Source organism: Mugil cephalus, chromosome 20 (assembly GCF_022458985.1).
Source record: "Mugil cephalus isolate CIBA_MC_2020 chromosome 20, CIBA_Mcephalus_1.1, whole genome shotgun sequence".
NCBI lineage: Eukaryota > Metazoa > Chordata > Actinopteri > Mugiliformes > Mugilidae > Mugil > Mugil cephalus.
The window spans coordinates 21,349,973-21,367,531 of NC_061789.1; the positions used below are offsets into that span (position 1 = coordinate 21,349,973).

The following is a 17,559-nucleotide window of genomic DNA, read 5'->3' on the forward strand; positions in this document are numbered from 1 at the left end:
GTCAGCGCGTACGTCCATGTCGGGATTTACGTTAGTTCCGGGAGACGCGTTGGCAATTTCCTAAACACGGCTCAGTATCGTTCGAGACCCCGGCGAGAGGAAGGTCTGTAATTGAACGTTGGACATTACAGCGGTTGGAGGGCGACTTGCTGAAACTGAAGACAATTGGACATAGTTTTGACATGAGCAGGTATTTAATGAATTATTGAACACATTCAGCTCGTACACGGATATCATTTGACCTATTCATGTCACGAGCTGTCGTGCTCAGTCGTGGCTCTTTTGTCACTACAAGGAGGATTTAGGCTTTTAACGTCGAGAGGACCCGGCTTTGATTTTTGCCTCATACATACGCTTTTACTTCTTGTATATGGTATAGCCTGTTTTTAACGCGGTAGATTGTTTGCTATCAACCTAAGCTTGTGCGGTACTGTCAGACCACGGGAGTGTCAGATGTCGACAGCAGCGTTTAAATGAGCTCCCTTGTTAAATGACAACCTGACGCTGTTCATCTCAATCAGGCTCATCAGTTGTTTAATATTCATTCAGGATTTTTGTAGTTTTAATTTTAGGAAGCCGTTGTTTTTGTCTGTGAGATGAATGTCAGTCCTTTTTACATTAGAATATTCCTTATGTTGGTTGTTGATGTTTGATCATCTTATTAAACAGCATAATGATTATGTTGAACCTATCTTTTTGTTAACATATTGTCATGTCTGCGAGCTAATCATTGAAGTATCAAAATAACCTGGGATCAGAGTTTATGGGGAAATTCGTTTGGAAGTTGTAGGTCTCATTATCTTTCACATTTATACTCCAGGGGCATATTTAAAAATAATAGATTTAATCTTTCTCACCCCTCTAGGACTCTAGGTAAAATGTGACTCCATTGGCCTCAGCTCTTAAATTGTTAGTCATCTCCATCTATAGAGGATGTAGTCTGGAGACAAGAATGTGGGAAAGGAAACTCTACCTCTTCGCTGACATTCCCTTGCTTGTAATTTGCAGTTGCCTCCATTTTTGCTGTCCTGGTTTTGTAATGGCAGACAAATAGATCCATGGGTCAAGCTGACAGCATTCCAGTAACTGCTGAAATACAAGATGACAGGAACCATCGTGCGTTCTAGCAGTGTCTCCGGCTCCACTTGTTACGTGATATGCCCAAACCTGTATTATGTTACCTATACAGCATCGCTGTCCTGGTCTGCCCTTAACATGTGAAGTACTTGTTTGGTAGTTTTGGTGATATTTGTCAGTGGTCTAGTAAATGGGAGTATCACAGGGGAAACTGTTTTCTGTCACCCATGTGTTTTGGAGACAGCCTGGGATACACAGGTATATATTATAAATATATTAGACATAAATACTTTTGGTGCTCCCCTGGAGTGTTGTGCAGACTCACCATGATCATATCATACAACCAACATATTATGCAAGGACTGGAGCAGCTTAGTAAACTTTCCTCGACATCTCCACACTATTTTGATTTCTAGTTTCCTTTGTGATTTCAAGTGTAGTTACATGTGAGGGTCCTTCCAGTCAGCTGATGACGCCATTTCAAAGGAATGTCTAAATGGAAGAGCAGGCGGTCCTGCCTCGTAGAGGCTCTCCCTCTGAGTCTAGCCCAAAAGAAAAATAACACATCCTCCTCTTTGCTCTAAGCCTAACCCAGGCAAACAAAAGCCAAAATATGCTAATAATCCACTTAATAATCCACTAGACTTTCTTATCCATACAAATACTCCTACATGTGTGGCCAACGAAACCTTAAAAACTTTTTTTTGAAAGAAAGTTTTTTTGCTGCATGGATTTTACAGGCTCTTCTTTTAACTGTTTATTGACCTTTTTGTTGTTCTGTAGCACTTTGAGAGTGTTCGAACAGAAAGTGCAATACAAAAAAATTTGTTATTATTATCTTTTTTTGAACAGTAATTAAACCGAACTTTAGAAATAAGTGCCTCAAACTCTAAATTTAGTTTGAGGTTCAATTGAGCCAATGGTTTCCTGTCTTCTGTACAGTGATAACTACTTCTCCTTATAAGCGTAAGACAGAGTTAAATAGTCCACCAGAAAAGAGGAACTGTTCTAAAATGCAAATTTTGCAAACAGGACGGAAGATGACAAACGTCTAACGCATTAAAGTTAGTAAGCGGGCAGCTCTGTTTGGCATTAGGCACGCTTTACTAGCATAATTTAACTAGGTTCTTGCACTGGTTTTTTACAGGGCTGATATCATATTGTTCAGTGCTTGAAAGGTTCACCATGCTTTCTTATCAGAATAACCCAAATTATTTTGAAATAAGTCCTTAAACAACTCAAATTTGATTTAGATTCATATCATTTTGTCATGGTTGTGGCAGGACAGGATGGCATGGCTCGGCCGGTCTGTCTCTTTCATTTTGTTCTCCAGTGAATATAGCAATGAGGGAAATATTTAATCTTGATGGTTGCTCAGCCCTGAGATAAGAAGGGAATGCACACAACCTGAACCTGAAGTGAACGTGTTGCCCTCTGATTTAAACTCTATGCTAATGGAATTGTCTGTAGAGCTAATAAAATGTCTCGTTATTTCTTAGGTTGCACTGACATGGACACAGAGATGATTCCCAAATTTACATCAAAGGATGAGGAAGTTGATTACTGGAAGTCCCAAGCTCTCAAGTATAAGAAAAGGTAGGTAACATATAATTCTTATTTGACAGCATGGCATGCCTGATTTTTTGTTGTATATGATAGTCATTTGTCATTAGTGTGTTCCCTTATGTTGATGTTGGCTTTCATGCCCCTGGTTTGCAGAAGCAGAGAAGAGTCCTGGTACATAGACCAAGCAGTTAACGGTTATGGACAGGGTCTTAGGCAGACTTTAAATAAGATAAAATTAGATTAAATTAAAGTAAAAAAAAAATGAGCAGTGTAATCAAAAAGTGTACAGAATTAGCATGATGTGTGTGTGTGTGTGTGTGTGTGTGTGTGTGTGTGTGTATATATATATATATATATATATATATATATATACACACACACATACATAATCAGAAGGTCTTTGCAATGCTTTTGCCGTCAACACTGGTAATATTACCTTGTAGCACGTTCGGTTGATCAACATCCCATTTGAAAAAGACTATCTATTGCTAAAAAAAAGCAGTGACAACATTCTGTTACTGTTTGCTTACTGAACTCATTTTTGTTACCCTGGTAACAGTGTGTCACCTTTTCTTTTGTGATCTGTCTGACAAGTAAAATAAAAATTAGATGGCTTCAACTGCTCTGTATGGAACAAACAAGGCAACGTTTTACAAGTGACACATATTCTTTTTCATAATGGGCAGATGAATGTTTGCTGACTATGAGATTTAGCTTGTAGTAATAAAAGATATGATTATACATTTGTCATTCTCATTTGTCAAACCAAATGGTTTGGAAATGTTTATGCTTAGACGTCATTTGAAAGTTGCTGGACACACTGTGCTATATATAAGGCGGATAAGCTTTGTGAAATTAGCACCCACAAACACACTGGCTTACGCACCAGGAAATGACTACATCATTGACTTCTTCACCACAGTCTGTGTTAGACTTGGCAACAGGGATACTTGTGTGTGTTGTTCAAACTTAGTCAAATTCACTCTGTCTGTCTTTTCTATTTTGTGGTGTTGGTGCTCTTCCAGTAGAAGCATAAAACTGCATAAATCGTGTGTGGTTTTCTAAGACATTTCTGCTGGTGCACATGGCCTATCAGCCTATGGAAAAAATTACCGCAAGTAGAGAGTCCACAATCGCCTGTCCAACATGTTTTACAACATATATTAATCGGCCGTAGAGGTATAACCACCGATGATCTGGATTTCATGACTCCTCTCAGTGGGTGGATTTATCAGGCAGAAAGTTAAACATTTTGTCCTCAAAGCAGAAGTTGCAAGCCAGAAAAATGTTAAAGTGGAAGAATTTAGACCAAAAGGACTATACGGTGATGGTTTACAACATCTCCAGAACTGCAGCTCTTGTGAGGTGTTCATGGCCTGCAGTGGTCAGTACCTATAAAAATTGGTCCAGACAGGGTCATGGATGGATCATTGAGAAGGAGGAATAAGAGAAGTTAGGTATTAAAGTCACATCCACATACATATCAGAACCCAGGTTCACCAGAGGAACATTAATGAGATCATTTATGTCCGATTCACAGACAAAGTTTTAATGTTGCGGCTGATTGTTGTATGTTTTCTTAGAAATCAGTATGCAGTATTTGTTGATTACCTGTTGAAGAGACACTCCCTGAAGTAACATGTTTGCATTTTTGATTTTGTTGCAACTAGTCTACGTGGACTACGTCTCTTAATGTAAAAAGGAATTCAATCCATGCATTAATATATGTAACATGACTTCACACTGTAATTTAACATTGTTTCACCCATGTGTGTAGAGTACTGTTGGTTATTGTAAACCATAAAAAGTGAGGGTGAACTCGAGTGTCATACAGAGAAGTTATTTGGCCCAGCATGCTGATCAAGCAGCATCTGTGACGCTGGTATGTGTGGAACGGCCTCACACAACAACTGATTCATAGATTCCTGTGCTATGTAGAGTCACTGAGGGACCATTATCTCATTGCAAGTCAGCTGATCTTAGACCAATGTTAATTACCATGGTTATTTTGACTGGTGAAAAAAATGTTTAGATACCATAAAGATCCAGGTCACTGGATTCATTTATCTTTCCTATTCCACCTTTGATTTTTACTAAATGAAACATTTTTAGAAGAATTGGTTTATTTTGCATTGTTCTACTGACTTGACTTCTGACTTTTAACCTCTTCCACAGTTGAAGGCACATGACATCCTGCCTGTTTTCCAAACTGCCAGTGTCACAGTTCAGCTGTCTCTTTAGAGCAGTATATTTAGAATGCTTAACTCAGCAATGTTGAGCCGCACAGATTTCCTTTATGGAAGAGGCAAGACTGATGTTTAAAAACCTGCAAATATTTGACTGGCTGTTAATGCAGGTTTATTTCCGACCATTGGAAGAAAAAACATACTAGAACATGCGTGAGCTTGGCTTTTTTTTTTTTTCTTCTTTTTTTTAAAACAGAACAAAAGCCTATTCGTTTTCTAGAGCTCACCAGTCAGCTCGACAGAGCTGAATGTTGGTTGGAGAACAAAGTAGCAGGTATTTGACAATGGCTGTTTTTTTGTGTGTACCATCTAGTTGCCAGGATGCCCAAGAGGAACTGCAGGAGTTCCAGGAGGGGAGCCGGGAACTGGAAGCTGAGCTAGAGGCACAACTTGGCCAGGCTGAACACAGACTTCGAGACTTGCAAATTGAAAACGAGAGACTAAAGAATGAGCTGACCAGCCTCAAGGTATCTGGACCTCACATCTTTTTCACCTTTGGACAACTTTGACTTTACTACTTAAGAGGTTATATGATCTCTGTTAGACTTTGTGCTCAATATCCAACAGATCATATAACCTCTCAAGTCTTATTTAAATGGTGTGTGTTAATCAGGCATGGTCTTAGGTAATGGTTCAGCTCTCCTTAATTGGATGCCAGGATAAAGAAGAAGAAAATAGAAAACATCAAGGACAAGTCTGGTTCTTAATCACAGCAGGGGAGAACATTGTCAGACTTTGCCCTTTTGGTGATCATGCACATTGTAAAATGCATTTGTTATAGGGAGGAGTTTCACATGGTCCGCCTGTCTGTTAAAATAAACAGTGTAAACAATGCTCTCCTGTCTCTGTGCTTCAGACTACTGACCACAGGGTCACTGGGCCTCCCCAGGAAACAAAGAGGAATAGCATGGAGGAACATCTTGACTGTTTTGTGGTTCCCCTCATTTCCCATGCTGTTGTTAATGACTATGTTTTATAAAATAGTATATTGAAGCGGAATACCGCAGCAGGCAGTATCTCTGTTGCCCTTGTTTCTCTGCATAAGCTTACTCCCAAACTCTTTTGTGTTCTTCACTCTACCCTTCAGGAGAAGCTAGAGCAGCAGTATGCCCAGAGTTACAAACAGATTTCCATGCTAGAGGATGACTTGGGTCAGACGCGCAGCATCAAGGAGCAGCTCCACAAATACGTCAGAGAACTTGAGCAGGCCAACGATGACCTGGAGAGAGCCAAAAGGTCAGGATGTTATGCAGTTTACAACATGACTGGGAAATGATGAATTCCACATTTTGTATCTATAGTAGTTTACCTACTCCAACTGTTCTGTCCATCATTATCTTTCTACAGAGCAACAATAGTGTCTCTTGAAGACTTTGAGGGCCGTCTAAACCAGGCCATTGAGAGAAACGCCTTCCTGGAAAGTGAACTGGATGAGAAGGAATCTCTCCTAGTATCTGTGCAGCGACTGAAAGATGAGGCACGAGGTAAAGATGAAGCACAGAGAAATCCATTCTGCCTTTTGCATGCAGCTAGTCGTCTTTGTAGTGGAGGAGTCATGAGTGTCACTTTGTGATCTACAGACCTGCGACAGGAACTGGCAGTACGGGAGCGCACTACAGACAGGATGTCAGCACCCAGCTCACCCACCTTAGACATCGACAAGATGGATTCTGCTGTGCAGGCCTCGTTTTCCCTCCCAGCAACCCCTGTGGGAAAGACTACAGAGCACCCCTTCATCAACACAAAAGGTTAGGATTAACCCAACTATTAGACTTACACAGATGAAAATGCTGTAATATGTTTAATAAATTTGGCTTGTATACTATTCTCTAGCATTGACCAATGGCTGCGCTAGCCCCGCCCTCACTCCTTCTGCGAGAATCTCGGCTCTAAACATTGTTGGCGACCTCCTGAGAAAAGTTGGGGTAAGTATTATTCCATTTATCACTTTTTTTATAACTAGGAGCTGCTCTGGTTTTATATGGTAACACTCCTGAGACTTGAAGAAATAGAGAAACTGCAAATAGAGCTTAAAAACAGACAACCTAAACAACGACTGTATTTTAATTTTCCTCCCTAGGCTTTGGAGTCCAAACTCGCTGCATGTAGGAACTTTGCCAAAGATCAGGCTGCAAGAAAAAAATACTCCACAGACAATGGTACACTCATCAACAGCAATGCCACAAAGTTCTCTCACTCTCTACATACCACTTACTTTGACAAAACGTAAGTCTTTTAGTACATGTTTTTCCCTTTACTTCTCATTTTGCTGTTATTTATTTTAACAGACATGCATAAAATTGGACACTTCAACAATGCAGAAAGTGATCATTGGGTGTTGTATGTGGTTTTTGCATATTTGGTTTTGCCCTGCAAGCGTCCAAATGTTCTAATACTGTACATGTCCTTGTGGCATCTACAGCACTGTTAATGGATTGGATCCCAGCACTTTGACTTCCATGACATCATCCAGAGCCTTGTCTCCGCCAGGCATTCTGCCTTTGAGTGTTTGAGGTCCTCAAACATCACAAACCTCCACCGAGGCTGGGCTCCTATCCACCCAACATAATATGGGAACAGAGAGGACCCTCGTGCTGTGCGTGTGTGCGTTTGTGTGCATGCGTGCATGTCTGAGAAAGAGAGTTGGGAAGGAAGAGTGGTGTGTGTTTGGGAAAGAGTATTTCTGAATCTGATGTGTGCAAGGGAAGCGTGACCATTAAATGAACTTGCTTCCGGTTTTCAGCTCTCACTGCACCTACTCATAGGTGCACTATGTCCCTACCATATACTTGCATGTGCCTAAAGTTGAACTGTACTGTGCTCTTATGAACATTGCAATGCGTTGCTGTTGATGTCAGCTTTAAAGTAGCACAGTTACTATAACAACACGCAGTTCCTCTGAAACCTACTACACATGACAAAGGGTCATTAACAGGCCATAGCTTCCTTTTTAACTTGCTTCTTCCTCTTGTATTTCCACTTAAATTGCACATTTAAACTCATTTCTATTTAAAATGTATTATATTTAAAAAGGGATTTGTTCATATTAAGTAATTTATCTCACAGTATGCTTTAAAATGCCTATTTGCTATTTTCTTGCATGTGTGTGTATGTAAAGTGTGTGTGGAGAAGTATGGGTGGAGCCCATATTACCAAGAATGACCGAAGTGAATGTTGATTGTTCAAAGCCATAGAGTTGGGGTGCAGTGGTTCCTCTTGTTGCTGGCTGAAGCAGTGTCTCTCCTAAACCCGCACTTCAACTGCTCCTTAATAGTTTTTGCTGCATTCAGATGTTTTCTTTCTGAGGATCCACTGGCAATTTCAAGAGAATGGTTTTGCCTTTTTTATGTTTAAAGTATGGATTTTTTTTTTATTATTTTGTTGCAAGCTTAGTTACCTCATTGTGATGTTTGGAATTGTCAGCTGTTTGTTATTAACATGAGTATGTGAATTTGACTCTATAAAATTAATTTAAAACCTACTCAAGGAGCCAATTTGAGGATACCGATTAGTTTTGTCTAACGTATCTGATATGGTGCATTGTGACCTTCAAGTCATGCAGTGCATTTGCCATTTGTCTGCTTTTGTATAGCGTTGATTTAATACGACAGATGCATTTAGCAGGTTAGGTTCTGCATCCATTTAACTTACCAGAACTTTGTCTGAATTCTCCCTTTCCTCTCACTGTCACATATCTTTGTTAATTCCTCATTGACAACCTCTGGCCCTCTTGATTAGTTGCATTATTTCAAAGGCTTCATTGTTATTTAAAAATATGAGATGTCACTGGGGGGACATCATAGGAGCCTGTTACAAAAGTGTATTCTACAGTCACTGCATAGAGCTTGTATAGATGGTAATTTTACCCACTGCGTTGTGTACATAGAGAGACATTTGGCATTAACGTCCTATTTATTTCAGATTGTGTATGGCATGTGTTCAGATTATGAGTTTTACTTTTATTCAGTGGTTAAAGCCATTGTAATATGACATAAAATTGTCAAAGTTGTTTAACTAAATAAAGACTGGGGTAAAGAAAGCGGTAATGTGTCATATCATCTTGGTTGTATACTGCAATTAAATAGGAGACCACACTTCATTAGTTCAATATTAAAACATAATTTCATCAAAGTGTCTCAACGTAAAGAACAATGGATGAGGAATAAATTCGTCTGAAGTTGAAGAAATTTAATGTCAGTCCAGCAGCAGATCAGTTACACACTATATTTCCTATGGCAGCATTGTTGAAGAAAGCGTTGTTCTCTGTGGTGCCAGACTTTTCAAGGCTCCCAGCAACTAGCAGAGCCCACAAACTTAAAGCCCTAACTTCCTCTCCATTGCCTGCTTTAATTCATTCTTCTTGATCTGGGGAAAAAAAATATAATTTTCAGGTCAGGAGTCAGTCATAAAAAAAAACACCATCCACAGTTCAGATATGTATGAAATAAATCTCACCTTTCCAGAAACTGTCAGAGGGTAGCTGTCTACAAATATTACATAGTGTGGGATCTTAAAGTGAGACATCTAAAAAAAGAAGAGCACCAGTGTTCATGTTATATATACATCTGTGTACGTACTCCTGTTTAGAATATTTTGAGGTTTTGACAATGTTCTCCTCTTACCTGTCCTTTGCACATTGCTCTTATCTCTTCTGGACTGGATGTCTGGCCCTCCTTCAGCCTGATGCAGGCACAAACCTGCTCACCCAGCCTCTCATCTTTTACTCCAACCACCTGGGAAGCAGATAACTTAGAGCTACTGCCACAACTGAATAATAGGCCACCTCCGTGATGTTTTTTTGTGCAATATTCTCATAGATGCTGTGTTGTTTATAACTACAAAAAGCATTCTGTTCTCCATCAGCTCATTCATTGTTCTTTGCTGCCCTCCAGTGGTATTAGAGCTCACCTGCACCTCCCGGACTTTGGGATGCTTGTAGAGAAATTCCTCTATCTCAGCAGGATAGATGTTCTCCCCTCCTCGGATGATCATGTCCTTAATGCGTCCTTCAATGCGACAGTATCCCAGACTGTTGAGACTGGCCGTGTCACTGTACAGATAAAACTGTTTATGAACATACACCCCTATTTCATGAAATGCTTTTCCTTTTCCTCCTTTATATTCAGACACAAAATAGCTCTCTAGGGTCATAAGTCCATCTTACCCAGTCCTGTACCAGCGGTCTTGGGAGATGACCTCTTGGGTTTTCTCAGGTTCACCCCAGTACCCGAGCATCACACAGCTTCCTCTGATCATCAGCTCACCTGACGCTCCCAGAGGGACCATCTCTCCCGTAGCAGGGTCCACCACTTTAGCCTACGGTTAAAATGCAGATATTTTAGCATTTTAGAATGCTATGGTGATGTGGAAATAAAAGTCGGTGTGAAAAGAGGGCTATACCTCGGTGTGACTCATGATACACCCCACAGTATTCATCTTCAGCTCGTCTTCATCTTGTGGGAATCCCAGAAATGTGACAGGGCTGTTTTCAGTGGTCCCATAACAAATCTGTCAAAGCATGACATTGGAACTTTCTTATAGAGGGGCAGGTATGGCTCCAACTATTAGTTATGGCAGAGCGGTATTTTAAGAGGTGCAGAAAACATGTTTGCTCACCGTTATCTCCTTCATATTCATGTCTGTTTTTAGTTTTCTCACAATCTCAGGAGGGCAAGGAGAACCCGCCATAAGCCCTTTAATACAGTAGTAAATGTAAAAGGTTGGCCCATGTACTGGTTAATAACAACATGCTAAGTGTGACTTCAAATCTCTTACCAGCTTCAAGTGATGACACATCAAAGTTGTGTGACTCTTGTTGGCTAAGCATATCAGCGTACATGGTGGGAGTGCCATAGACAAAATTGCACCTAGAGTAAAAGAAAGAGATGGGGAAGGTGAATGAAAGTGCCCATTACAATATAGCTGCTCATTTAGGTGATTGAGAATCATACTTTTCTCCCTGGATGGCCTCTAAATTGGCACGGCTGTCGTAGCCTGTTGAAGGGAAAACCAGAGTGATGCCATGAACTGCCATACTCATCCCTCCAAGTACGGAGCCAAAGCAATGGTACAGGGGGACAGACACACACACTCGCACCTGAGGCTGATGGGGCATATCAAAAACAAGGTTATTCACATTTCATTTTGTTTGTGATTTCTTCAAATCAAAAGACAAATACGGACTTACTCTCGATCTGTAACCCATTCGGAGACCCAGGAAGTATGCATTATTTAGAATATTGTGGTGGGAAAGAGTGGCTCCCTTTGGTTTCCCTGTAGTACCCTAACACAAATGAACAAGCAATATAACTGATCATCGTTAGAAACATGTCACGCTGTGTAAAAAAGAGACATATTGAAGGTTACCGATGTGAACTGAATGTTGATGGGATCATCGAAGGACAGCTTGTTCTGCAGGTCCATCAGTTCTCCGTGGTGCCGGCTCTCCCCTGCTTGCATCACATCCTCCACATGCAGCATCCCCGGCTGTCTGCTGTCCGTCACAATCACCATATGCAGGTCTGGCACCCTGGCAAATTCAACACAGTTTTTTACGACATTGCAGCCAGAAAACAAATTAAATTATTTTAATACTTCAGGACATACAGTATAGTAAATCTATCAAACCTTGCGCTTTTGGTTGCGCCTGCTGGCATTGTGTCAATTTCCGGGCAGATCTCTGTCAGCATCTCACAAAAATTTTGGGTTTTAAAGCGGGTCGGACACACCACTGCTTTACACTGGACCTACACACAACACAAATATTCCACACATTCTATCATACAAGCTTGGATCATTTTAGTATGAGCATTATAGGAATATATGCAGACAGTTGTTTAAAACAATAGACTTCTGTGTTCTTTGTTTTGGAAGTAGAATATGTGTGGGTCAATGGAAATACAGAACATTTGTCCTACCTTTTGTAGAGTAAACTCCACTTCTTTTACTTGATAAGCTGGATTCAGCGATACCTGCAAGGATACAGCCCATTCACCTTATTTCTTAGAGAGATTTCCAGAACATACCGTGTGAAATATACATAGACCCTATTCTAGCACTTGCCTGTGCAAACATATTTTTACTTTTGCTAGTAAATGCATTTCTGATTTCTGTGAAATGCCACAGTTAATGTTCACTCCTTCTGCTGCTGGATACAAATATACACAAATTATAACACAATGTATTTCATGCATATAAATGTATGATATAGTGCATGTGTACATGATAAAGTGTAAATGTGGAAATAATGACCTGGTAAATTAAATTACTGTGGTACAGTTATGTAAGCCTAAGCCTCTGAAGTGTTCACTGCCCTCACTCAGTGTTTGGCAACACATGGCTGCTGCCAATGCGATTACACAGTTCCTGGACTGACCAGTATGATTCCGGCCTTGGCTGTAGCAAACTGGAAAAGAATCCATTCATATATGTTTGGTCCCCAAATTCCCAGTCGATCACCTCTCTTTAGTCCCAGAGCAAGGAGGCCTGCGGCCAGCTTGTCAACCTGCAACAATGAACATCACAAACTGTTCACCAAGCCTGGATTAAAAGTTATTAATAACATTCTACGATCCACAAAGGTTTACTGGGGCATGAGAAGATGCACCATTTTCTCCTCCTTTTTCTGTTCTTGAATTCAAGCTTGATATTGTGTTTCTACTTCATTAAAACCTATTATCCTCTATGCATACAACCAGAAGATTAGTTTTTGTTTCTTTCAAAGAATGGTCCAAGAAAACCAGAATTTTTGTCATCAAACTACATTTGATATGTTGCTGTTTCTTTTTGCGTGACTGACAAAGCCGACTAAAAAGAAGCACACGGAATTAATCAACACTGGAAAAAGCCATTGCCTGAATAGTGATACACACATAAAGGCTCCTGAAAACAAGGAGCACCAACAGTGAAACGCACATCTTGCTGAAACTGTACAAAGGTTTTCCGGATGCCCTCCTGCAGAAAGACCACAGCCTCACGCTCGGGCCACCGTTGGGCTGCGGCGTCCAGGCTTTGACCTACAGTCAGGGGGAGCAGTGAGATGGTGGAGGTGCCATGGACATAGCTGCTGGTCACAGAGGGTTTGTGAGGAGGACTGTCCACATGAAGAGACCTGCCATAGAAAAATATGGTTTTCAGGTCAAATTGACCAACAAATCTCCACAAGAAGAAAAATGGTACAAGTACATTTTTTTTTCTTAAACTTAATGCCCTTTATTTTCTGTTATTAACACGTGCAAACAAAAAGTCATAATAAAGAACACATGCTACTATGCCCTACACATTTACAGCCTTCGTAAGTTCGACCCACAGCTGATCTAATCTAATGTAATGTCCCATATAATATTATGTTATAATGCAAGCACACATAATCTGTTTGCTCTCACTTTCCCACACTCTTTACCCTGTGCCATGTGCCCACCTGCAAACCACAGCTGTTTATCAGACATTTTCTCTCACTATATACCTTGCACATGGACAAGGGGGTGGGGAAGAAGAGATAAATACCTCCACATCACAGACCAGAATCTTCTAAGATCCAGCCAGAGTCCCTCAGACATATTTGGCTAGGAGTGGACAGACTGAATGGCCACAGCAACTCAGCTGATAAAATAATACGGATGGTTCCAGTACCTACACAGTTTGCACTGAATCATATTGAGGGCATTAAGTCATGCTCTGAGGAGATGATTCCTGACTCAATTCAGAAAATGATTCTGACAAATCTTAAGAGAAGATGTATATTTGGTGACCAATGGAAAGAGATGGGCATCATGCATCTGTATGCCTACTTTGGTATCTTAATCCTGGCTGGTGTTTACAGATCAAGAGTCGATCTGTAACAAAAAAGAATCACTCTTTCATTGTTAAACATATATTTTATCTCTGTTGTTCTTAAATAGAGATAAAGACATTATATGTTAATAGTTGAAAATTTTATTTCAGAATTGTTCAAGACATGGGTCACACATAATGCATGACCTGATTGGAGCACTCTCTTGTGATCACATTACTTTTATGCTACAGAATATATAGTACTGTTTAGATGGTAGACCTCTGATTCTAATGAAGATGATAATAATGGTGTATGGTGGCACCATTATTATTCTGTATTAACAACTTCAATCTAAACATGAGCTAATGCAAGAAAATCATAATTTCCAAGAGTCTTTTTTCACTGCATTGTTGATCTTTGAAACAAATAATTAGCAGGAATATCTCTGAGCTCACAGTTACATCAGAGAGAGAGAGAACTACAAATGACAAGGAAAATGTTTTCCTGTTCTTTTACCGTTTATGCTTAGCTATATATGAGAAATTCCTACATTTTTTCTCAGTTTTTGTATAAGTTCTTTTTCAACCCCCAAAAAGTTCAGTTTCAATAGTAAAAGTTCCAAAACGTATGTGCCATGTGTGTGTGACATAATGTCAATTGTGAGGTGTTTGACCTCTGAAACTGAAGCACTGACTTACCGACTCTTCTGGAGCAAAACTGTGCTGCATGGCTTCCATGTCTTGTGCTTTAGACCATCCACATATCTGAGAATATGCATACTAGACCCAAGCATTGAGGAAACTACCCCAGCTGACATTGTTCCACAAGGTCTCTTGCATACAGTTGATTCTGAGCACAGTCTCTTTCTATCTGGGTGGTAAATACCGGTTCATACTGACAAATTAAATGATTTACTCAGGTTGGATTTTACTGCACTATGTGTAATCTTTAACTTCCATCCTCACTGACACAGTGATAACAGTATCGTTGGTAGTAAATTTGGTCAAGAAAATATTAACTGTCAATATAACTATAGCCAACAACATAAGAAATTCATCAACAACAAAAAGAAAAGGTGCTGCTATTCAGTGTGGACTGGGAGGACAAACACTGGCACCACATTTGCTTTACAGAACAACATATAGCAATATATTTATTAAGTTGAGCAATATATTCATTAGTTTTTCTTTTTGGATTGACATCTCAGCCTCTTTGTCTCTCTTGTTTGTCAGAAGGCCTCAACTGAACAAACAACAGAAGCACAAGTCCAAGGTTACATAACAGTTATAGCAGATTATTTATTATTCGTTATGGTTCTTTCTTTCTTTCTTTCTTTCTTTCTTTCTTTCTTTCTTTCTTTCTTTCTTTCACTTCAGTCCTACACCAAAAGCAAGTTGATGCCATTGGTTGTAATATGGCCCCTTTTGAAAGATCTTTGACCTCTCTCTAAGGCCAGTGAGATAGTCTGAACATGAACCAGGAGAATGTGAGCCTATGTCTCAGGCCAAAGTCTCTGTGGATTGCAACCTGGAATTGCAGAACTCTGTCCATGTTGCTAGCCACTCTTGGTGGGCTGCTGTGTGTTTGAAATTGTTGGAGTACATACTGAGCAGTGACGTCTTTCAAACTCAAAGAAACAAAGCTTATTATTACTGAACGCTTTGAGTATCCATACTACAGAAAGGAACTATTTAATGGGCAAGGAACCACATATGGTAACTTCTGCACACATTTAATTGTGTCCCTGTGCCTCTCAGTGAGGTTAAGAAGCATTTGGTTTTCACTCAGCCAGTCAGTAAAGGTTAGTTGCCATGCAATATTCTCAAGTCAAATCCTTGTTAAGTATGGTCTTCTAGGTCCACCTCCACATAACTGCTTTATTAGGTATCATGAAGAAGTGTCCTAAAGTTGTTTAATGTGATAATGATGACAAGTGTCATGGCGTGTTTTAATGGTCTAAATACATGTTTACATTTGTTTACCTCTTAAGGACAGCAAATCATGTATGGTAAATTCATTCGTCTTGATTTTTTTCCATGAAAACTAGAAATTTTTAAAATTTTCGCAGAAGTGAAGAAGTTATGTGAGCCCCTAAAATAACACGTCGGGGTTGAAATTTTGAATTTCCAAGTAGTTCAATGCATGTTAAACACAAAGAAGAAAGTGGACTATTTCCTGTTTCTTCTCAGTCATCATCAGATGGGTCATGAGCTCAGGAGCATGTTAATTCTTTTAATTGTGCAAACTGTATGCTATGCCAGACAAGGTTAATGGCCACGTATCACTTTTAGGAAATCACTAAGCCAGGCAACCTCCAAATGTCTATCTCTGTGTATGGTGTGTGGGAGTAGTAAGAAGGTCACCCATTTAAAGTTTGTTTTTTGAAAGACTAGTAGCATGTGATTTTTACCTTTTTAGGTTATTCTTATTGTTTGGGGGTGTTTTTTGTCTTTTTGTGCCACTTTTATTTTGTTTTGGGGTTTTTTCTGGGCGTTTTCTGGGTGTTTCGTGTCCGGCTGTATCGCTGATTGTGGAGTTCGCTGGAGCAGGCGTTGTGTCCATTGGTGTGTTCCAGAGATCAGCTGATAGCACTGTCCATGTCCCCTGAGCTGCCCAGGGTGAGGCCTGAGATTTCCACTTAACCGCTGAAGAAGTATTGCTGGGGATGCCAGGCTGAAAGTGAAATAGCGGAGAAGGTTCAGGTCATCGGTGCCATCTGTGCGCATGGGGAACATGAGGTCTTTGGCAGAAAAATGGACTTTGTGCACTTGATGGCACCCAGAGGGAGTGCATCATAAGAAGTGCTTTGTGTTTTGAGAAGATCTTGGTGCATACACTGAAAAAAGAAAATTGTTGGACCAATTTAAAAAAAAAAAAAAAAGTTTCTTTTATGTCTGACAGGAACCCTTTAAATTCAGACTTTGTTAATTTACAACATGTCCTCCTTTAATCTAATCTAATCTTTAACAGCTGTTAAGTCATTCTGTATTGAAGGCTACCTAAATTGACCACTGAGCAACATCGCATCCTCCTGGCCATTAAAAAGAATGCAGATTTAAGATATTTCCATATTGGCTTCTCTTTTCAGACCCAGAGGTTACACCTACTTTTATATAGTCTATGCATGTTCTGTTTGTCTGTGTAAAACTTTATTGTAGGTGATCCAGGCAGGCTGCAGTGGATGTTCAACGCAATGACCTGGACTCCTATCAGGGTTTCCCATCTTTTCAGTAAACACTTGAGAGTCATCACTTCATCATTGATTCCTTATTCCAGTCCAAAAGTCTTGCCTCGATGTTTTCCTGAATAAAAAAATTTGGGTTGACATGTGAAGTTGCTTCTTTAGTAGATGTGAATTATGTATGAGATGTCCACAACATAAAAACAAGGAGGACTCTTGTGGCGATCACTCTCACTCTCATCATCACTCTCTAGTCGGCCGCCTCTGATGAGGACGGTGTATAGAGTGAAAAGCTGAAACACGCCGTGAACCAGAGGTCCACTACTGATGATGCATCCCAAAATTCAACCAAACTTGTTCCCCAGTGAACTCTTGTTTTGAACTCTTGTATGTGTTTGCACAAAGGAAATCAATATCTAATCTTGTACTTTGGAATCCATGTAAATATTAAATGTAGAGCACTCCTTTTATATTTTGCTAAATCCCAACTGCTATTTAACGAAGGTACCCTAAATACCAAGACAGTGCAGAAACAATGAGAGATCACTGCAACTCCAAGCAGAGCTCATCCACCCACAGAGACTTTGGCCTGAGAGATAGACTCAACTTAATTCTCTCTTGACTCTTCTAATTCATGTCCGAACTATCTCACTGGTCTCAGGCCAGAGTTCCCTTCCAAAGCTGGAAGCTAACAACTTGTTAGTTTAATCATGAGC

At 40.0% G+C, this 17,559-nt stretch overlaps 2 protein-coding genes across 2 annotated transcripts; one reads left to right on the forward strand and one right to left on the reverse strand.

The window, feature by feature from the left end:
• The first annotated feature begins 26 nt into the window (after positions 1-26).
• ndel1b (nudE neurodevelopment protein 1-like 1b) lies at positions 27-8,931 on the forward strand. The gene is made up of 9 exons (XM_047571042.1): positions 27-190; positions 2,577-2,673; positions 5,203-5,356; positions 5,977-6,125; positions 6,237-6,373; positions 6,470-6,637; positions 6,723-6,814; positions 6,970-7,115; positions 7,312-8,931. The coding sequence occupies exons 2-9, from the start codon at positions 2,588-2,590 to the stop codon at positions 7,400-7,402; spliced, it is 1,023 nt and encodes a 340-aa protein (XP_047426998.1). The 5' UTR covers positions 27-190; positions 2,577-2,587; the 3' UTR covers positions 7,403-8,931.
• A 131-nt stretch (positions 8,932-9,062) lies between these two features.
• LOC124997380 (medium-chain acyl-CoA ligase ACSF2, mitochondrial-like) lies at positions 9,063-14,941 on the reverse strand. The gene is made up of 16 exons (XM_047571041.1): positions 14,361-14,941; positions 12,804-12,999; positions 12,265-12,393; positions 11,807-11,860; positions 11,517-11,635; positions 11,256-11,418; positions 11,077-11,172; positions 10,841-10,992; positions 10,665-10,756; positions 10,506-10,582; positions 10,290-10,397; positions 10,054-10,205; positions 9,798-9,939; positions 9,512-9,622; positions 9,345-9,413; positions 9,063-9,254 (listed from the first exon to the last, which is right to left on the reverse strand). The coding sequence occupies exons 1-16, from the start codon at positions 14,477-14,479 to the stop codon at positions 9,204-9,206; spliced, it is 1,830 nt and encodes a 609-aa protein (XP_047426997.1). The 5' UTR covers positions 14,480-14,941; the 3' UTR covers positions 9,063-9,203.
• Positions 14,942-17,559: the final 2,618 nt, after the last annotated feature.